General features: G+C 36.4%; 1 protein-coding gene across 1 annotated transcript in view; it reads left to right on the top strand.

The window, feature by feature from the left end:
- Positions 1-3,475: 3,475 nt before the first annotated feature.
- The window catches only part of shrb (charged multivesicular body protein shrub), a 59,395-nt gene continuing 39,729 nt past the window's right edge, over positions 3,476-23,141 (top strand). Inside the window, exon 1 of the mRNA XM_090398520.1 lies at positions 3,476-3,963. Within this exon, the coding sequence (XP_090254646.1) occupies positions 3,780-3,963 (184 nt within the window). The 5' untranslated portion in view covers positions 3,476-3,779. The remainder of the gene's footprint in view (positions 3,964-23,141) is intronic.

Genomic DNA, 23,141 nt, shown 5'->3' with positions numbered 1-23,141 from the left:
TACCTGGATGATATATTCTTGCAAAGTGCTCACTCAGTAACTCAGCTATCTCAACTGATTCAGTTACCTCCCTACCATCGGCATTCTTCAAAATCATTCTGCCATGAACATTTTTCCTTTTACTTGCTACATATCTAAAAAACTGTTTAGGATTCTCTTTAGCCCGCATGGCCAATGTTCTTTCGTAATCCTTTTTGCTTTTCTTACCACACTCGTCACCCTTCTGGCCTTTGCTTTATACCGTTCATGTGCCTGCCGGTCACCTTTCTCCTTAAATTCCCTCCATAGTTGTTTCATTTTTTGCAGCTCAAGCTTAATGGTGTTATTCATCCATTTAACCCCTACTTGATTTATTATTCGGACTCTAGGTATACAGTCAGCCATTGCTTCATGCAAGCACTTCTTAACCACCTCCCATGCACTATCAACTTCTAGTCCTTGCAGTTGTACATGCCATGACACTGAGCCAATCAAACTCATAAGCTTGTCATACTTTCCAGCCCGATAATTCCACATGTACCCTGTCTTAATTGAAAATTCTATACCTTTAGCCACTTCCCAAGTCAAGACCCTATGATCACTCTCACCGATTGGTGGCAATGTGGTCATATTTGTTACAGCCAAATCCTCAGATGTAATTACTAGATCAAGCACTCTCTGACCCCTAGTATTTTCCATTACATGCTGTCGCAGATAGTTATCCCTTAATAACCGCATAAAATCCAATTCCTTCCTCCTGTGTGTCCTCTCCTCACTCCAATCAATGCGACCATAGTTGAAATCTCCCATAATAATCACCCTCCTTCCACTCATTTCTTCTATTTGCTTGTGAATACTGTCACCACCATCTTTTCCATCACCTGGTCTATAGCAGCACCCAATTGTATATTTAGTTCTGCTAGCCACAATCTCACACCAAGTGGCCTCAAATGTGCTCTTTTCTCTATCCTGCAATTCAACTTCTATTCTCCTTGGCTGTAGCTCATCAGCTATCATCAACAATACTCCTCCCCCCATTTTATTCTCTCTGTCATTCCTGAACACACTATACCCATCACATTCAATCCCGCTAGCTATATCATCTATAGTCAGCCATGTTTCACTAATACCAATAACCTGTGGTCTGGAAGTGCCAACCATGGCCAAAAGCTCTTCCTTCTTGTTCCTTATACTCCTAGTATTAGTGTACATGAATTTTAGACCCCCATTAGCCCCAACCCTACCTTGATGCCTTATATTAACTATCCCACTGTGGTTTGTTGTCCTTATTTGCTCTAGCATATTATATTCATTCTTACATTCAACTGCCTCCCTAAGGACTGTATATCTACTCCCCCCCCCCTTAATGAATCTAGTTTCCCTGAATTTGCACATCCACTACATTCAGTAACACTTTCTCAAGTCTTCTTACACCATAACCATTCAAATGCAAGCCATCCATCTTGTATAGATCCTTTCGCCCATCAAACTCACTCCACACGTCCACAAATTCCACACCACTCGTCATACATAACCCACGCATAAAGTCATTCGCAATTATGGCCCTCCTTTTAAACATTTCACTGTCATACCGTGGCAAAAGACTAATCATTCTTACTCTCTCGCTCTTTTCTTTTGCTACCTCAAACAATTCATTCAGGTCTTCTATCATTTCCATTTTATCTCCTTTCAAATCATTCGTACCTGCCACAACAATCATTTCTTTCACCCTTTCCTTTTCTCTCTAATAGACTCAGTTACATCCTTTATGGTCGCACCAGGTTGGTACGATTTTGTCAAATCGTCTACTAACACACCTCGTACTAACGAGTCTCCATACAGCACTCTATCCTTCATTTTGTTCATGTTCACATTCATACGCCTATTTTTCCTGTCATACCTTTTATTATTGGTTGGTTCATTCAGTCGACTTTTGTTCATGCACTCTAGCTGCTGTTTTGCCCTTTCTATCGCACCATTCAACAACGCGATCTCATTCAATGCATCTATCTCATCTTCTTTATTCTCTGAGAAACCATTAATACTATCATTCACACTCTCATAATTCTCATGTACAACCTTGCCGTTTCTTGTCATATCGCTATTTTCTTCATTCTGAAGGTTGACAAAAATATCACACTCACAATCCGAAATACACTTCAATTCCGTATTCTCCCTACATTTTCTACACACATTCAATCCTTTATTATCATCTATTCACACTCCGACTGCACTCCGTAAAGCGTACATTTCACAGCTAGTACACTGACTCATTTCTTTTATACTACTGTTCTTTGATAACGATGGCGAACCATCATTACTGGCCGCCATTTTCCTTCGTACAGGTGCCATAATTATTGCAACGTGTTTTATCAAATAATAAGTTATACACACCAAAAACACACAAACAGACGCACTAAAATACACAAGGCAAACAAAACTACGCAATATTAACTAATTTTATCAACGATAACTGAAAATAATACTTATCTTATCAGGAGCTTGCACGAACACTACACACTACGATATAACCTCGAACTCAACTCAACATTGCTAGAACAGGTTGAAGATTTCTCTTTTACAGAAAGACAGGTGGAAAAAGGGGTGATATGATGACACATGCAAATTCCGGAAGGGTTTTTACAAGATTAATACAGAGGTAATTTTTCAGAACAGATCTGCTTCTGGGTGAACTAGGGGCCATCCTTGATAACTGAGCAAGAGTTTAGTTAGCAAGGCTGTTGAAACTAGGTTTTAGGCTTAGAGAGTGGTGAATGAGCAGAGTAGGTTCCCAGAGTCTCTTTTGGGCCCATTCTAATGAATGAGTTCAAAGCAAAATATGATAGATACTGCACAAATGTTCGATAGGATTATGATGTTTCGGACCTCTCTTTGTGGGTCTGTGGATTCCATGGAGCCAGTAGTAATAATAATTATTATAATTATAATAATCAGCTAACGTTTTATATTCCTTTATTGGGAATAGACAAGGCCTACTCCCTATGACTTTTGGAGACTGAGCGGGCCGTTCTATCTCGACCGGTAGCCAATTACAGATAGTTGGCCCTCCTTGAACCTCAGGAAACTGTACTGACTCTGCACATGTAACATTTAATAGCGATATTTAGTCGATTGCAAATCCTTTGGATAAGCCGGAAATGCACAATTCGGTTATCTGAGTTATGATTATTTTGTTACTTTCTTGTACTCTTTGACTGTGAACGTCGCTAATTGAATGTAATAATAATAATAATAATAATAATAATATAAATGACGTAGTTTTAACAAAAGCAGTTCATAATCTTATCAATGAAATTCACCATTGGCTATTATTATTTCTTGTAGAGTGTGATAATTAGGCCAGTGACAAATGTTATCATATGAGTATGATTCCTCCTTTGTTTATTACTTCATGAACAAAATCCTGTATTTTTTTATTTATCCATCCTGTCGTCACTTCCTGTTCGTCATATATCAGTAGTGATTCATTCTATCCTATCAGAATATTGTTACATTTACTGAGGTGTTGTCTTCAGTGAATGTATGTTTCGTGTAAATTCGCTATTAAACTGAAATACTTAGTAATTGAGAAGAAGAGAAATCCGTATTTTAATAACAGCAGTAAATGTATATATTTTTAATTTAGGCTTAAATTAGGGCATCCAAGTCAAGAATAACGTATGTCACAGAAGCTGAAGTAGTATAAGCATAACCTCCGAATATCACAGTTGGTTACAGATCTTTGCATTTTGCGTCGTAAATTTGTTTTGTTATAGTTAATAGGAAATATAAACTTCAAAATGAGCTTCTTAGCTAAACTATTTGGAGGAGGTAAAGGGCAAGAAAAAGCCCCTACTCCCGCCGAAGCTATTCAGAGACTTAGAGAAGTAGAAGAAATGTTAACAAAAAAGCAAGAGTATCTGGAGCGCAAGGTTGACGAAGAAGTAAATCTAGCAAGGAAAAACGCTTCAAAGAACAAACGAGGTATGTATTTGTTGTTTTGTCCCATCCGTACATTTTACTTCTAAACAGTTAAAGTTAAATTGTATTATCAAGCGGTTAAGTTGTTTGTAGCGTTAAAAGCAGAAGTATGTCTTCTAATACTTGACACATTTCGGGATTTGATAAAAGTGTTCCGTCTGATGAGTGTTCGTGGGGTAGTGTTTAGCCCTCCCGAGCAAAATATTCCCACCTGGTATAGTTAAAGGTGTGAAATACTTCTTGTCTTCCTCCCTCGTCACTGGAAGGTATAGAAATTTTAATTGGTTGTTCGATGAACACTACCAATGCTTACTGTGGCCTACGCATAAAAATTGTGTATTCAGAGATGTGCAGATACCTCCCGCATTGCAGGGATACTTGATGGTGAGGGTACGAGAAAACCGTGTTTGTTCACTAAGTCCGAGTAGCAGAACGATACTTGCAAGTTACCTAGTTACCTGTGCAGTATATTTTGGGGTCTATCAAAAATGAACGCGTTTTCTTATATTTCGCTGATACTTGGAATCAAACTTTATTGCAATTTCATTTCCAAGTATAATTTCGTATTTATAAAAATGGTTAAAGGGGAATTCCCCCCCCCAACCGAATTCCCATCATATGGATTGACAACAGAATAAAACTTTTTCCTTTATTATTTATTATTTCTTTTCTCTTGAATTTCAGTTGAATATGTCATTGCATTAATCTTGGCCACAAGTCCCTTGAAAATGTACATATTGATAAGCTGACCACTATGGTAGCAAAAGCTGATGTGACAACAGCCCATGGAGTCTTCTTAAATCTACTTCTGTGTTATACACATAGGGATCTTTCCAGTTTTATGAAATGTTTCCAATCATTTATGTTCATGTTTTTCTTCTGCTTAGTAGTACAACCAATATAGTTGCAGATGTTTGTATGTTGCAGTTTGGGCCTAAAAGGACGATTGTATGATTGCAGTATGACTGCAATGATGTATGATTGCAGTATCTAGTGCTGTACCTCATGTTTAAAATGCTGATGTGATGCTCTAGCAATGACTGTATGATGCATGTTGAACTTTGAAGTCCAGTCATCCTGTAGCAGCCAGATTCTCTGCTTAGATTGGTAGTAGCCTGTTAGTATCTTGGAAGTTTTTTCCACTTATTTAGACTATAAATTATATATTTAGTTTAATCCTTTATCCAAGTATCAGCAAACAAAGTTTGCACTTGAAGTATCTTCAGGACTGGGGCAACTTGTGGCAAAGATGGACTAAGTTCTCATCACTTTCCTTAGTATCCCATAATGCAAAGCATTATGGGATAGTAAGGAAAAATATACATAGCATTATGGGAAGAGTTACTACTCAGACTGGTTTCGACCTTTATTAAGATCTCTTCAGTGGGAGCCAGACCCAGAGGTGATACCAAGGTTGAAGCAATGCAGAACTCGTATTTCCATATGCCATTTGCCAAAAGATGTCACACCTTATTATTAAATTACTCTGGGAGAACTTAGTCCACTTTGCAATGAGTTGCCCCAGTCCTGAAGATACTTCAGGTGCAAACTTTGTTTGCATACACCTGTTAGTATCCTTTATATATATATATATATATTAAAAATAAATATTTTTAATTTTTAATAGTGTTTAATAGCATATATTCAGAGTACCTAATTATCTTAAATTAGGAAGACCAATAAAATGATTCCAATTGGGCTCTGCATTTGCTATGGCTGGTACTGCCCATATCCCTCAGAGAAAAGGACAAACCTGTCTGGTGACTAGATTTAATGAATTTCATTGCCTGATGTAATACCATCATTTAATTACTAACCACTTCAAGCTTCCAGTAAACAATGTTTGCATTCCAGATTTAAGTCTGTTACTCCTCCCCCATTTTTGTGTAGCATGCAATATGAGCTATGTTTTCAGAATTATAGTAGAAATGAGAGACTCAACATTTCTTCTTCTCGAGGGTGCAACTTTAAAATAGTTATTCTGCGGGTTGGCATAGAGGACTGAACATGATGGGAGGCTGGCTTCCAGGTCAGCTAGTGAGTAATCTTGTTATTATTCTGCCAGGTCAAATCATGCCCAAAGGAGTCTGAATGGTATGGGGACATTTCTGAAACCATGATTTTCAGAGGAATTGTGAATCCACTACTATATATTTCATGCACCTTCCACTTTATCTCAGCTCTGAACAACCACCATGAAAAATTAAGCATAAAGAAATAGATCACATGCTAAAGGCAGACCTTCCAAAGCCTTCCAGGTTGCTTCACAGATTATGTGGCCTTAATTCTAACCTCAATGATCTTCATTTCCACATTCAATCTGCAAACTCACAATTTTTCTGACATTCAGATTTCATCTTCAGTGACTATTCACTTCACTTTTTCCAGTTACGTTCTCTTTGACTTCTTTCGTCTCACTGGTGTTACTAGTAGGTATGTTACTCTGACATACCACGTCAGAAAGTAAAAGAACCAACTTAGAATGTCCTCTTTTTTTTTTTTTCCTCATGGCTGTCTATGATGTGAACTGTTTGATTTCATTTCTTTAAATTTATTTCCTTCAGTCCAACTCTGATAATAGTAAGGTCATCTTTCCTGGAGATTTTTAATATTTGCAACTTTAGCTGGCTCTCTTTTTCCCAAATGCACAGACCGATAATGAGACATTTGCTATTCATTAGTGATCTTGCACAAATTGTTTATGTGCTTCATATAACCTTAACAACTCCTTAAGCACTAGATAGATAGAGAAATTTTTAGGTGAAGATAAAAAATAAAAAAAAGAGGAGATTCTGAGTTGGATACTTTCTTCATTCATCTTAGTGACCCTTCTAAGTATACTGCGAATGCTGTTTGTCTTCCAGGCAATTCAAACCATAGTCTAGTATTGATTTTCTCTCCAATGGAATATTTCTGACTCTCATCCATGTGTTGTCTGCCGTTGTAAGAATGCCAGTTGTAGTCTTCATGACTTCTTTGCTTCATTTTCTTGCTTTCAGCCACCTGATCTAAACATCTGCACTGATTATTGAAGCAGTTCTTTTTTGTTATAACAACATTTATTCTCCATTTTACTTTAAACTTTCATCCCTTATCTAAATTTTTCTTCTCCAAAAAGTGGCCACGACAATACAAAAAGAACAGGGCATATTGTAGTTAGCTTTCATTAAAATATCTTTTTTTTTTTTTAATTTTTATATATTTTTTTAATACCAAAACCTGAAATGGCAGTCAGCAAACTATCAGCATATTCAAAACTGACCTTGAAGGGCTAAAAGCAGAAAACTTTCATCATGTTTTCTGGTCTACCAAAACTATTGCCCACAACTTTTGTCCAGCTATATTGTTTCCCAGCAGATTCCCCCATCCATAAAAAAGGATTGGGGGGGGGGATCTGCTGCAGCGTTTTACTTATCCTCTCAAATTATGTAAATGATCTTGATATATGTTCTGCTACCGTTTCTAATACACATTCAGTTGCACTTTAATTTTTACCCAGAAAGAAATCATAAGATTTTTGCCTGAACTGGAAACAAAAATCATCTGATAATTTTTCAAATTGCACTGAAGGGTTATGCACCACATTAGACTCTATTATCTTTATTCTTTCCTGTTCCACTTGTATATATATTTTAAAGCCTGGAAATTAGTCCATTTTCAACCTATTCTTAAGAAAGCTGACATATCTTTGCCACCCCCCTATTGAGCTAAAGATTTTTTTCTTATTTTTAATTATTTTTTTAATATTTATTTTTGTACATAGTCCAGAATTCCTGCTCTAGAGACCAAATGGAACATTTTTATGCCATTTCAGACTTCCAGTGAGTATGGTCTTGCACTGGGAAATGAAATTATCTCCCACTGGAGGACATTCACAAATATTCATGCCTGTTGTGGGATTCAAACAACCCACTGTTTGTTGGTTTGGCGACAAGGTATGTTAATCACTTTCGAAATCAGACTAGCGGTTACTGTCCAATTTCATTCATTCAGCTCTTTCTAAATTAATGGAAAAAACCATTAACAATCAACTTCTGTGATATATTGAGGCCTCTTGACTATCAAATGATTGTCTTCCACTGTCAACTTTATGTCAAATATTTGGACAAATGCCTGAAAAAAAAAGTACGGAGAATTTCAAGTGGCTCTAAGGTACTTATCGAATTACTTTACTTATCACATAAGAACCATGTGATAAGTAAACTATTATCACATGGTTCTGTCTTCTGAGTTCTGCATCTGTATTGTCAGTTTTGTTTGGATGCACATTGCATGATGATAGTGGATGGATCCTCAGACTTCAAGTTAATTCTGTGTTCCACAAGGCTCTGCTATTTTCCCTGCTATCTTCCTTCTGTGTTACATTCTTGTTGACTGGTAATCCAGTATAGTTTTGCTGATGACAGTACAATTCACGCTTCTCTCTTTTGACAATCCTTACACTACAATCATCAAGACTTCCAGAATATCTACTTCTAAAATTCCAAATTCTGACCTCAGAACTATTCTTCAATGGGGTTCTGATAACTTTATTGATGCATAAGAATGTTTTTGGTGGGGAGGCAGTTGCCAAAGGTAACATTGTCAGAAGGGCTCCAATGACAGGATATTTTAGCAGTTACAGAAATTAGTATATTATAAAATGTACTTCACACTAAAAGCCTAGCTACACCCGTGACCTTATTAATTTCAAAAACTGTCTCCATAGTTTAGTAATGATAATGCTCTTTAGAAAGACCTGGGGTTTGAATCATGTCTGATTCATCTCTGATCCCCTGGGATGTAAATGACCTTTATAAGGATTTGTTACATGGCATGTTAATTTTAACTTGTTCCATATAAAGACAAGTTTCTTCTACTAGAACCTGAATTTTCATCCCACAAAACAGGCAGACCTGCTAGAAGGACATGCAGCTTGTTTTTTTAAATATCATCAATATCATGCATGACAGGTGGTTGCAAAACTTATAACATCAGTTATGTCAGGAGAAAACTAGAGATGTAAATCAATCCAAGAAGAGAACTCTGATTCCCTGTGGAGAAATTCTATTTTGAAAGGTGAAGTGGTCTTTTTCATGTGGGTAAAAAAAACAAACAAAAAAAAAAAAAAAAAACCCAGGTTTAATCATTGGAAAGTTTGCCAAATGAAAAAGAGGAATGGAATGTACTGCTATTGGTGAAATTCTGGAGATTATTTGAGGTTAGACATAAAGGTCACTTTTGAATAGGAGAAAGAGCATAGGCAAAAGTACAGCGGTCCTGTGTACCCTGGCATTGATGTGGAAATCTGGTAAAAGGAAGCCATCTTGGGAAGGGAAGCATCTAGAATTTCACATGGGTTTTGTGAAACCTTTCCTGAAATGGATGTTAGTGAGTAAATCTGCTGTGAGCAGCAGAATCTATGTTGGAGGTTGATGTTTAACTAGTGATCTTCTAAGTAGTAAAGGAATTGAAAACTTTCTCTTTTTGATAGAACTGAGGTAAGCAATAGGAGAATAGTTTTTGATGGCTGGCTTTTGTCCCCTTTCTTTGGGACAGGTTACATATAGGCTGGCTTCCATGCTCAAGGAGGGGTAGATGCCTGATGAGTACATTAAACATGAATGGATGATTGAAAGTTTTTTTTTTTTTCACTTGGTCATACTATAAATTATACTATACTATATAAATCATGCTAAAAAACCAAGAACATAATATCCCAAGAAATTATGTTCTTGGTTTAATCCTTTATCCAAGGGTAAGCAAACAAAGTAGCCTAGTTGTGAATTATCTTCATGACTGGGATACTTGTTATTTGACACCTCCAGGGAGTCCAAAGACTCATCGAGGTAGAATGTGCCAACAGCATCGAACAATTGTACCCTTTCAACTACTAACCATGCTCAAACTTGCTTAACTTTTTGCGTGAGTCATTAGTTGCAGAGGCTCTACCAGTTGACCAACCTTTGCTGGCATAAATATATATATATATATATATATTTTATTTGGTTTAATCCTTTATCCAAGTGTAAGCAAACAGTTTGTGCCTGAAGTATTTTCAAGACTGGGGCAACCCATGGCAAAGGTGACATAACTTCTCACAATTTTCCTTAGTACCCCATAATGCAAAGCACATCTCCTTGCAGACATGTATAATGCTATATTAAGGGACAAGTCACTACCCAGACCAGTTTTGACCTTTATTGAGGTCTCATCAGTGGGAGCCAGAATCAGAGGTGGTGATACTAAGGTGGAAGTAATGGAGAAGTCATATTTCCATATACCAGTTGCCAAAAGGTGTCAACACCTTATTACTAAAATTCTCTGGATTAGAGATAGTTGATGGGAGTTTTTTCACTTGGCTATGCTATCAATTATATATTTGGTTTAATCCTTTATCCAAGTGTAAGCAAACAAAGTTTGCACCTGAAGTATTTTCAGGACTGGGACAACTCGTGGTAGCAGTGGGATAAGTTCTGATCACTTGCCTTAGTATCCCATAATGCAAAGCACATCTTGCAGACATGTATACTGCTATGCATTAATGGAAAGGGTGCTTTGCATTATGGGATACTAAGGCAAGTGATCAGAACTTATCCCACCTTTACCACGAGTTGCCCCCACTCCCGAAAATACTTCAGGCACAAACTTTATTTGCTTACTCTTGGATAAAGGATTAAACCAAATATATAATGTACATTATGGGATATTGAGGCAATTGATGTGAAGTCGTTTGCCTTTATGTACTAGTAACTCAGTCATGAAGATACTTCACATGCAAATTTATTTGCTTACATTTGGATAAAGGATTAAACCAGGAATACGATTTCTTGACATCTGTATAGTATAAGCAAATGACAAAAACTTTCAATAACTATATCTGATCCAGAGTATTTCAATAATAAGGTGATACACCCTCTCACTACTTGTATATGGGAAATATGACTTCTGCATTACTTCAACCTTGGTATCTCTTCTGGTTTTGACTGATGATTCCTCAATAAAGGTTGAAACTGATCAAGGCAGTGGCCCGTAATTATATGCATTATGTTTGTAATGCATAGCATTATACACATCTGAAAGGGGGTGTGTGCTTTGCATTATGGGATACTAAGGCAACTGATATGAGTCAGCCTCAATATACAAGTAGCCCACTCTGCAGATACTTCACAAGCAAACTTTGTTTGCTTACTCTTGAATAAAGGATTAATTAAACCGAGAATATGATTTCATGACATCTTTAATTTATGATACAGGATGAGTTAATTCTGGAGCATAATGAAAACTAATTCTACTAAGAATTATTTCAGTTATTTGATTGGATCAGGTGTTTGAATCAGTGGAGTGAAAACAATGGTTAATCAGAGAAAAGAGGAGTAAAAAATGAGTCATATGTAAGTATAGTGTTAAAGGACATAGAATGAAGAATGGCTAGGTAAATTGCATTCTGCATGAAAGGAGGGATGAGATCAAAGTTGACTTTCGTCTTGGTAAGTAAGGAATCTACAGTATATTTATCAGAACTGGTTGAAAAGAGATCAGAGTTGTTGGGAGAGCAGAGGATTATCAAGTTCTGGTGGACAGTGGGCAATTTTTCAGATTATTACATTTATTCCAGCTTAATTGGTAGATTTGGAGAAGGAAAGCCAGTCTGAGTTGTGAATGTTGAAGTTGCCAAGAACAATAAATTCACTGTTTTGGTATTTGGACTGTATATAATAAACCTACAGACAAGTAAGGAATAAGGTAAGTGTTTATCAAGAGTTGGAGAACAATAGGGACAGCAAGAGACACAGTAAGTTAACATACATAACACACTAGCCTCATTAAATCAAGTATATAATTTCTTGGTATCTTTAATTTATAGTATAACTAAGTTAAAAAAATTTCGAACAACTAGCCTCATAGCTTTTACTGCTCCCAAACTCATAATAAGAATATCTTTTAAGATGAATTAAAAGAATAATCAAATGCCTTTTCATTTGATTATTTTGCCAAAAATCATTTCCATACAGGGTTAGACATCATTTTGTGAGCTTCAGCAGATGAACATTTCATCAGCTTTAAGTCTACAAATTGTTGGTAGAGAGTACGTCTGACAGCTGCCACAATCTTTTATTCCTAACCTTAACAGGCATTAACCTTTCTAGTGGTCAAGACATATAAACTAATTCTCTTTTTACACGGCTTTTTTTTTTTTTACACAATTTACAAATAACACGGTTTCAAAAACAAAAGTAATTCTTTTTTACACTTTATATTTTGATTTAACACTATTCAGATGGTGTTATTTTTAAATTTTCTGTTTGAATTCAGTTCTGTTAAAACGGATATTTCCATTATAATTATGATCTCCTAGTATGGTACGTATGTACTTAAGCTTGAATTTTGGGGAATCTCCCTCTGTGTTTTAAATATCAGTGATTACTCAATGCTACAGAATGTGGACAAATGTGAAGTAGAACTTATATAGCAAAATCACAAAAAAGTGTTGGTGGCTTTAAAGAAGCTAAGGATCATGTGACTTTATTATTTTGCAGCAGTGCTTCAGGAGATCGTATATTAAAACCATTACTCATTAATCGATCCCTAGGACCGTGGGAAATGAAAGGTGTGGATTTTAACATGTTACCAGTGCACTGGAAGGCAAATAAAAAAAAAGGTTGGGTTACAAAAGAAATTTTTAATAAATGGTTCAATCAACGTTTGTTCCAGAAGTTAAATGCCATTTGATGGAAAACAATCTGGACTTCAAAGTTTTATTGATTATAGACAATGGCCTGTCCATCCTGTTTTAGAACACCTGAATGTGGAATTTTGTTTTCTTCCACCTAATACAACCATTATACCAGATCGCTACCTTCAAAACTTACTATATAAGAAGAACATTCCAAAACATTTTGAATAAAATAGATAAGGATAATTTACTGACAGTTATTGATGTGAGGAAGAAATTTTCTATTTTGGATTGCATCAAACTTACTAAGTTAGTGTTATCAGAATTGAAACCATCAACTTTAAATGCATGCTGGAAAGCTACTTGCCCAGAATGTGTGAAAAAGAAAAACCCTGTACCTTTGCATACAACTAAATATCCCAATATCATCAGATTAACACATGCAGTTGGCAGAGAAGGATTTGATGATTTTTCATCTGCAAATATTGAAGAATTGATGGTTGACAAGGCTGTTAGTGATGACAAAATAATAGAGGCTGTCCTTGAGTATCTCGAAGAAAAAAAGTGATGACAATGATGATGAAGAGATTCTACTCACTGCAGAATTAATTAAAGAAGGGCTAGTAAAATTGTAAAGTCATTTTCTTACACATGATCCAAATACTGAACGAGCTGAACAGTTTAAACGTGAAGTCATGTATGGTGCGATATGAAGAATTATACAAAGATCTAGTCAAAACAGGATTTCAATGATTAATTACAGAGATCATGGTAAAAATAAGAAATCAACCTTCTTAATTATTGGAAATTAGTGCTAATTTAGTTCCTTTTACTGAAGAAAATGTTTCGGCATTGCAGTATGAACAGGATGGCCAAAGCATGTTATATTCTCTGTCTCTTAGGGTGGTGGTGGAAAACACCACCACCCTTTGCAAAAAATAGGTCTAATAAAAACCCTAAGGGACCAGAGCGTATAACATTTCCAGCACAGAAAAACAGAGAAATGAAGAATTAGAATATCTAACACAGATCTTTCAAAAGAATGGTTATGAAACCAAGACTGTCAAAAAAATTCCTTCACACACCTCCTACAAGCCATCTCTCAGAAACAAGATTTCAAAAAAGCTATCACGCTTCCATATATCAAAAATGTTACAGACAAGATGGCTAAATTACTTAACAAATATAACATTAAAGTTGCCTTTCTGCTGCTTGAAAAAATTTTGAGATTTCTACATCCCCCGAAACCTCATCATCATCCTTTAAAAAAACCAGGTGTTTACAAAATTTATTGTTCCTGTGGCATCTGCTACATAGGACAGACAGGAAGATCTGGGGAAATTCGCATGAACAAACACCAAAAGTATGTGCAAAACAGAAGAGAACACAAATCAGGTCAAGCTTTCCATACCACTTCCACCGGCCACAATGTACTCTGACAGAAAACAAACATGTCATACATAGAAAAAAACTGTTACATAAGGAAATTTAAAGAAGCTGCAAACATGCTTAAAATACCAACACAATGCAATAAAAATCAAGGATTAATTCTCCACCAAGTTTGGTCAGCTTTAATAAAAAATATACCTCAATCAAACCTCGGACATTATGAACGTAAACAACAGAATGTGGCATCATCCAGCATTGTTTTAATTTCTGCTTTGGATCTGCATTTTGATTTTTAATTTTATGAATAGTCAGACGGCTACAACTATATAGTATGAACTATTACTAATAATTTCTCTTTTCTTTGTGTTTTAAACTTTAAGTTACCTTTTACCCCTGAAGATGTAAGTCAAATGACTTACAAAACTTGTCGGGTCTTTTATTAATTCATTGTGTTTTATATAGCTTATTAAAAAAATGTGGTCCAATTACCAGAATATGCCATGTAATGCAACAATATTTGTTCAGGTTAGGAGAATTCTTCATAGCCATGGCTGTGATATCTATTTTTTTTTTTCGATATCTAATCATCTTTTTGATATCTATCTGTTAGATATGAGAAAGTAGCGTATGGAGGGGCTGAGTCCAGGATGAAGCAGATGACCAGTGGTGTGCTTGGACAAGTATTGTCTAAACACGCACGCGCACACACACACATCGATGCAAAGTTTTTCGCAATAATTAATCAAGCTGATGTAGAGAGCTTGCAGGAAGATTTAAATAAGTTGTCAATATGGGCAAAAGATAATGTATGTCAGTTCAATGCGGAAAAGTGTAAAGTTATGCATTTTGGGATTAAAAGATTACAAGTTGTGTACCTCATTGATGGAGCTGTACTCCAGGAAATCGATGAAGCTAGAGACTTGGGGGAGGGGGGGAATGGAGAGTTGAAGTTCAGATATTGCATTTGCAATATTGCATATTGCAAATGCAATATTTAAAAAGCAATATGGCATATTGCTTTTTAAAGTGTCCAATGTAGCTTATAGGATTGCTTGGTTATTGAAGAACATGTTAACATGCAGAGATACAGAAGTCATTATTCCTCTTTATAAGGCATTGATACATTCACATCTGGATTATTCTACTCAGGTCTGGTTGCCTGGATTCCTTGGAGATGAGAAAGTGATAAAGAAGATTCAGTGTCAAGTGACCAAGTTGGTGAGTGGTCTCAGGAATGCTCCCTACATTGATAGATTGAGAGTTTGTGGGTTGCAGAAGTTGATTGATAGGTATAGAAGAGGGAATGCAGGATTGATGCAGGGGAAATACTTCAGCAGTTGGTTAGTGGTGGAAGAACTAGAAGTCATCCCTGGAAATTAAGAATGTGGTTAACAAGGGTATGAGGACTAGATTTTTTGGTTGTAGAGTGATGAATGAGTGGAATGCATTGCCATACTCGGTTATGAGTTCTTTGCCTGTTATTGAGTTCAAGGAGAGTTGTTAGATCCTGAATGGAGAGCTTTACAAGTAAATTCTTTATTCAGGATTTAACATGATACCTACTACTAATTAAGGAGATATCTGCACATCAGCTAATAATTATGAAGTATTGTTTTATGTTATGTAATAATGTGTAGTCCATGTATGCCATATAGTGAGAGTTATTGTTAGGTTATTTGTAATTCCCAAGTAACCTGTCTAGTACATTGCGAAATTCTGAGAAAAATTATAAGTAGTAATCCGGAATTATCGCGTATAATCTGTACGAGTCAAACGTAGCGATGGAGGCTATACCTACGTGGAAAAATGACGTCAGAGCGGCTACCTAGAATAATGTAACCTGACAGGTTAGGGAGAGTGTAGGATCACCCAATGAACGATGTGGTTCGTGGGTGAAAACCACATCAAATAGAGGGCGCCCGAATAGGGCAAATAAAAGACGAAGCATGCCATTTTAGGGGGCTTTTTGACCTTTTGATTTTCGGGTGCCGGATTTGAGTTTTAGGGGGAGTTTGTCGGAGGATTCGTGAGAGAGCGGTGGGCTGACTATGGTAATGATGGACGGCAGGGTCTTTTCTTGAGAATGCTTGAAGATTTTCAAGTGGAGCTGATCACGATACGATGGCCTATGTGGAATTGAGCCTTAGTAGAATGTCCCATTGGAGAAAGTTTCCTGCGGAGCGGTAGACAGCATGCAACAGTCGGAAAGGATTAGAAGAAAAAGCGCAGTACATCGCCAGGTGCAAAGACTGCCGAAGAATAGGCAGTAAGGTAATCCAGACCTACATGAGATGGCAGCATAAAATCTGAAAAGATCCGGTAATGTAAGAGTTTTCATTCTAAGTTAAAAATTCGTTTAGAAGAACAAGAAATTTGTGTGCATTGTAACTAAAGGACACTAGTAGAAAACTTTTAGTGAGAATTTGACTGAATTAATTAAGCCCTTGTGGAACAAAGAAGAGTTGTTAATAGGCAGTAATTTGTGAATGGCTAGGCTTGCATAAAATGAAATTTAGAATTAAGATAATTATTGATAGAGTATTAATGAAAGTGTTCAATGCATGTTCTGTGAATAACTTGTGAAAGGAATTATATAGTAGTAGTATTATTATGCTTAAACCTAATCTTATCCTTTCATAATTGAAGGATTTAACTTACTCAGATTCATTGAGATTTAGTGTAACCCTTAATTTAGAGTGAATTTTGATCCATTGAGTATTTAAACTTACATAACTGTAAATGTTTTATGTTTTCCAATAAACATGTTTTGTACCTTTATACCCGAGTTTATGCCTGATTACGAATTCAAACCACCACTTACAAAATAGAACCTTTTTTGGTGGGAAGGAATTTAGATATAATTGCTTAAGTGAGATTCGGTCTACGACTGCTAACTGAATCTGCACAGCACTAGCTTGAGATAAAATGACTGTGTGTATCCCTTTAGAATTTAGAAATATTTCCCTGAACAAGAGTCTCTTCTGTTATAGGATATTGGCTGGCGCAGCTAAATATAAATTTTGCCAATATCCGAAGAGGAGATAGATCTGAATTAATATCTTAAGGGCACGACAGTAGATTAGAAGCAGAGTTATTATAGAGGTAGAACAAGATATAATATAGAGAAATAGCGATATAACAATAGAGCAGCCAGTAGGATTTTGATTGTATAAAGTTTTAAGTAAGCAAAAGGATAGATTCAAGAAACAGTAAATTAATGTATAATAAGATTAAACTGACTATATAACAAATAGAAATTACTATTTAACAGAGTTATGACAGATATTGTGTGGATAGTTAGGGTCTCCACATGATGAGTCTTTGTACTTCATGAAGGAACCCATATAATAATCATAGTTCAAGGAATACTTCACAGATTGTGTGAAGATCTGCAGTTTTATTGTTTTGCTTTATAGAGAAGTGTACAAAAATCTAATCATATCACTAAATCTATAATCATGTGTATGACATAATCTGCAGTTCTTTGCACTTCAACTTTCTTGGTTTCCCAGAATTGCTCATTATAAATTGAAATAAATGGTTATAAAGTAAATTGTTATGTATATATTTTCTGGTAGTTAAAATGTTGTGGCAATTTTGAAGTAGCAATACTTTTGCTATAGTTTATCATTCTAGTATGTATAGGTGCATGCATCAAAAGTGAATTTCATTTCCAAATTTTTCAGAATAGAATTAAAATTGTATTTTGTCTTTCATGGCTTCTGCATTACTTCAGCCACTAATGAGACCACAACAAAGGATGAAACCGGTGTAGGTAGTGGCCCTTCCCATAATGCATAGTATTATACATGTCTGTAAGGATATGTGCTTTGCATTATGGGATACTAAGGCAGTTGATGTTAAGCTATTAGCTTCTATATATGAGTTTGCCCTGACATGAAGTTACTTTATGTGCAAACTTTGTTTGCTTACACTTGGATAAAGGATGAAACCAAGAATATAATTTCTTGGCATCTTTAATTTATAATATAACCAAGTGGAAAATCTTTCAGCAACGTAAATGATCCTTCCATGTTGTTTATGCATTATGGGATACTAAGGCAATTGATGTGAAGTCAGTAGTCTGTACAAGTAGACTAGATATGAAGATTCTTCATACTTAAATTTATGCTTGGATATGGGATTAAAATGAGAATTCAGTTTGTCAGGGTGATGCATTGTTGTTGTAAAATTCAATGTAACTTAAAAATTCCAAAGCACTTTACATTGATTTTTACAGAGGTCAAGTCCCATGAGAATGTTGTCAAAATAACCGTGTTTGTCTGTATATTTTGTGCTAGATATTATTGTAAATAACCCTTTGGAAATTAACTATATTTACTTTTTTAAGTAAATACAGTTAATTTACTTATATTTAATTAATATTTATTAATTAAATATAAGTAAATATTTATATAAGTAATATTTATATTTAATTAAGAATATTTTAGAATGTCAAAAACAAAGGCAATGTTTTGCCACCGGAATGTTGTGTAATAACTCTCTATGAGGGCATAAGAAAAGTTGTTTACGAATTTTGTGTGTAAGAGAAAGTGCTTACAAGTTCTGCATATAAACATCTCCAAAGTCAGTCCGAAAGGTTCAAACAACTTTCTGCTGGCTGGAAACTTAGGATCAAAAGAGTACACTGAAGAGAATAAAGAGCGGGTTGAACTTAAAAGAAAAGAAGATGAAAGAGTCAGATAGGGGATTACAAGTCTTCGTGCGAGGTTTCAGAGAAGATGTAATAAAAAGTGATAGATTCGAGCAATAGGGGCTTCCAGACTGCCAGAGAGAGAGAGAGAAGGGGGGGGGCTTCCAGTAGCCGCCAGAGGGAAGGCTTCCAGTCGCCGATGAGATAAGGAACCCATTTCGGCAGTTAAAAGAGAGAGTTGGCAGCAGTTTCAGTTATTGGAGACGGCAGTTTGAGCTATTGGAGATGACAAGATAGAGGAGCCAGTCGTCCAGGCATTACGGCGAGCCCAAGCAAAAAGGAGAAAGGCCGATGTAAAATTCCCGAAGCAGCTTCGCTCGGAAGTTTTTATTTTTGTTGTGGGAGAACAACCTTTTTCCAGAGCTGTACCGAGTACTGCAGGTTGCAGTCCACAGCCCACTATTTTCCTGATGAGATACTGCTGATATCAGACATTCCTGAGAAAGCTCGAGATCTGAGATGAAAGAATTGCCATAGAACTTTTTGTGCAAGACTTTTGACTGAATGTGCGAATATAGAGCCTTTGTAAGTTCCATACTTTTATACAATTCCTCTTATAATATGTTATAGATGGGCTATTAAGAATTAGTTTAATAGTAATGAGAAGTGTCCATAAGAGAGTCAATTGGCATGTTAGAAGTTGATATCAATTTTGTAAAAATAACTTAACAGAGAGTTAGCTAACCTCTTTGCGAGTAAACTAGAAGTTAACTCGCAAAGACTTCTAGTAAGTTGAATTACAAATTCAACTTACTAGAAGTCTAGTAAGTTGAATTTGTAAGTAGAGAGTAAAATAAGTTTTTCAGTTAAAGAGATTTAGTGTTGTGAAGTAAAAGGGTTATAATTTATGCTAAAGATTTTTTTAGATGAATAGAGAAAGCAATCTCCCTATTGTTTAATTCATGTATATTTCATATTAATGTAAATAAATGTTTTAATTATTTGTTAAAAGAGTGCTGCATGATTGTTTATTTATAACTACACTGTTCCTAAAAAATATCGGACTTGTGAGCGGGAAACTAAGTGAGATAGCCGAAGCGTAAAGTTAAGTACAAAATAGACCACAGCTGTTTGTGTCAAGTTTTACTGAAGGAAATTTTGTTAGAGAAAGAGACATCAACCGGCTGTATTACTGAGTTTTATGCCAATTAAAAGATATTAGAAGCACAGTCTTAAATAAAAAATAAATTTTCTAGTATCCATAGGCATAAAACTCGTAGTGCGAAAGGTAGATAAACATAGCACGAAATAATATAAGCAAGAAAGGTTATGAGAGAGAAAGCACACACTGCTAATTAGTAATAAAAATAAAAGTAGAAAGAGTAGCGTGTCCCTACCTTCCTCCTTTCTTGATTGCTGGAGGTCCTTTTTTTTCTAACAGTGAGTCTAAGGAGTCACACAAGCCTGCCATTTCTTTTGTTATATAGCTTTATCCTATTCAAATGTACTATAATGACCTTTCCAGGTTTTTTTACGTCTCGAATTCTAAAATTTACTGGAGAAAGTTTCTCCAGGATCTCGTAGGAGCCCAGTGCAGTTCTTCCAAATTTTCCTCCTTCGGATTGATTTTTGCTCGGGGAGAACTAGGTTTTCAGGGATCAATTCCTTATACTTTCTAAGTTTTTGTTGACATACACTCTGGTTTTTTGCGAACTGTGCCTGCTGGATTCTGCTAACATATCGTGAGTTATCTTATTACGCTCAATCAAATCATTCAAATACTTGTCTATGTCCGTAAAACCAGAGTCGATGTGAGAGTTTTTTAAATTGCAAGGGAAACTTGGTTTGAATCCGTAAAGGGCAACTGCAGGGCTCTCTCTTATTGCTTAATGAATGGCAGTCCTGCAGGCGAATAATATTTGCAGCAAATACATATCCCAACTCGTCACCTTATTGTCAGCTAGCTTGGCCAGTGTCTGCTTCAGAGTCTTGTTTAACCTTTCACACGTTCTGTTCCCTTGGGAGGTGTGGGGGTAGTGAAAATCTTCTTTATCTTGAGTGCCTTGCATAGCTGCAGCAAAATCTCAGCTGTGAAGTTTGCACCCTGGTCGGAAAGGAGAGTCTGAGTTGTTCCATACTTGCATACTATTAGCTTTAAGAATTTATTAACTGCAGTCTGTGTAGTCTGATCTCTCATTGCCATTGTCTTAGGGAATCTAGTAAACATGTATATTGTGACCAGTATGTATTTATTTCCTTTCTGTGAAGTAGGTGGGGGGCTCGATTATGTCCACGGCCACTGCCTGGAAAGGTCAGACAGGAATAGGAAATGGTTGCATGGGGGCCTTTCCTCTAAAGCCGGCTCTCTTTTGGCAGATGTGGCAGAAGGACACATATGAGAGCACATCTCTCCTCATACCCTTCCACAGATATCTATTGGAGATGTGTTGCCACGTACGCTCGAACCCCTGATGCCCTGCCAGGTCAGAGTCATGAAATGTATAAAGCACCCATGGGATCATGACTGCTGGGACCAGTATTTTATCTCTCCATCTTTCCATCCTTTCTCGCTTGGACAGTAGAAACCCGTCATCGTTCATGTGTAGGGTTTTTAGGAATGAAAACTCTGGGCAGTGGCTCTCCTCTTTCAACTGTTATAAACTGTGCTCCACATGGGGTCTTTCTGCTGAGCTGTGATAATAAGAGGTTTCTCCCATGATTGAAAATGGGGGGGGGGGGGGCTTATTCTTGTTCTCTTCTAAACTCTCGATCTTATGTATGGGGTTGGAAATATCACTGTTACTAGGCTCATCTCCCTCATTGTTTGTTCTTAGAGATCTCGATAAGTAGTCAGCCACCACATTTTTCTTTCCTGGGATATATTGTGTAATTGTGTGTGTTAATTTGTACTCTTGGAGTTCCAGGGTCCACCTAATTATTCTTTGGTTCTTATCCTTCATAGAGAACAGGAAAGATAGTGGCTGGTGATCCAACCTCAGTATTATATGTTGTCCTAACAGCAAATATCTTAACTTCCTGAATCAAAACACGATTGCCAAGGCCTCCTTCTCTATGACTGAATAGTTCAGCTTGGAGGATGAGAGCTTTCTGCTAATGAAGGCTGTGGGTAGGAGATTGTCCCCATGCTTCTGCTCTAATACCGAGGCAATGATATTGTGTGAGGCATCTGCCGAAAGAAGAAAAGTCTCCACAAAATTAGGGTACGTAAGGACAGGGGATCTTGTTAGAGCCAAATTTAGAGATTCATAGGCACTTTGCTGCTCACTGGTGAAATTAAATTTCACCCCTTTTTTTGTCAGTGAAGACAGGAACCTATTGTCAAAATAGGTTCCATCAGCATGGAACAATTTGGAATAAATTTTCTATAAAAATTTATCATCCCTATATATCGTCAGACCTGCTTCCATTCTTGGAATTTTTGCGTCAAGAATGGCACATATGTTGCTTTCAGTAGGAATTATTCCATGTTCACTAACCTTGTGACCCAGGTATTCTACTTCCCTCAAAAAAAAATTGACATTTTGAATATTTTAAAGACTGCTTCCTGATGCAATCTTGCCAACACGATTGATAGTATTTCCTTGTGAGTGTGTAGGTCTTGCGAATAGATCAGTAGGTCATCTTGAAAGCAAATAACCCCTCTACCCAGGATGGCAGCGAGGACCGTGTTCATAAAGGACTGAAACAACATGACGGAGTTTCGTGCACCTTGTGGGAGCGTACACAGTTGGTACTTCTGCCATCTTGTTGTGAGAGCAAAATTCTTCCTTCCTTAATAGGATCTGAAGTAACCTGAATTCAAATCAAGTTTCAAAAAGTATTATGCATTTTCCAGTCCTATCAGTAGCTCTTCTATTTTGCATAATGGGAAGTCAATTGGCCTAATCCAGAACGAATCTAGAACCTCCATTGGGTCTCTGCATTAGAATATAAGGGCTGTTTCATTGAGAGTTTGATTTCTCAATTATCCCTGCCTCTTCGTATTCCTGCAGCATCACTTGGAGTTTCTCCATCTGTTTAATTGGTATCTGATATTGTTTGATGTGAACAGGATTTTTTGAAGTGATTTGAACGGCATGTTCCATTAAATCTGTACAGGACAACGAGGTGATCTCTTCAGTAAAAACCCTATTGTATTTCTGGAATGTTGTGTGTAGGAACTCCTCAATCTCCCTCTTTTCTTCTATAGAAGTAGTTTGACCTGTGGCTTTTCTTATTAACTCCTCCCTCCAATCAGGACCTTTCTCCATCTGCTTTGCTGCTTTAATCTCCAGTGCTATACTTGTCTCATGTAACCAGGACTGTGGAGTCAGTACATAAAACCTTCAACTCCTCAATTTATGGTACCTTCGACTCCAACTCCAAGTTTTCTAGCCATTTCTCCATTTAAGCCTAAAAAGGTTGGTTGTGAAAAAAAGGATAGAGGTACGCTATTCTTCACTGCTATTTCAATGATGTGGT

This window comes from Typopeltis vanoorti, chromosome 1, assembly GCF_054136105.1.
Source record: "Typopeltis vanoorti isolate ZY-2024b chromosome 1, IOZ_Tvanoo_1.0, whole genome shotgun sequence".
In the NCBI taxonomy this organism is placed as follows: Eukaryota; Metazoa; Arthropoda; class Arachnida; order Uropygi; family Thelyphonidae; genus Typopeltis; species Typopeltis vanoorti.
This window is presented reverse-complemented; position numbering and strand designations above follow the sequence as displayed.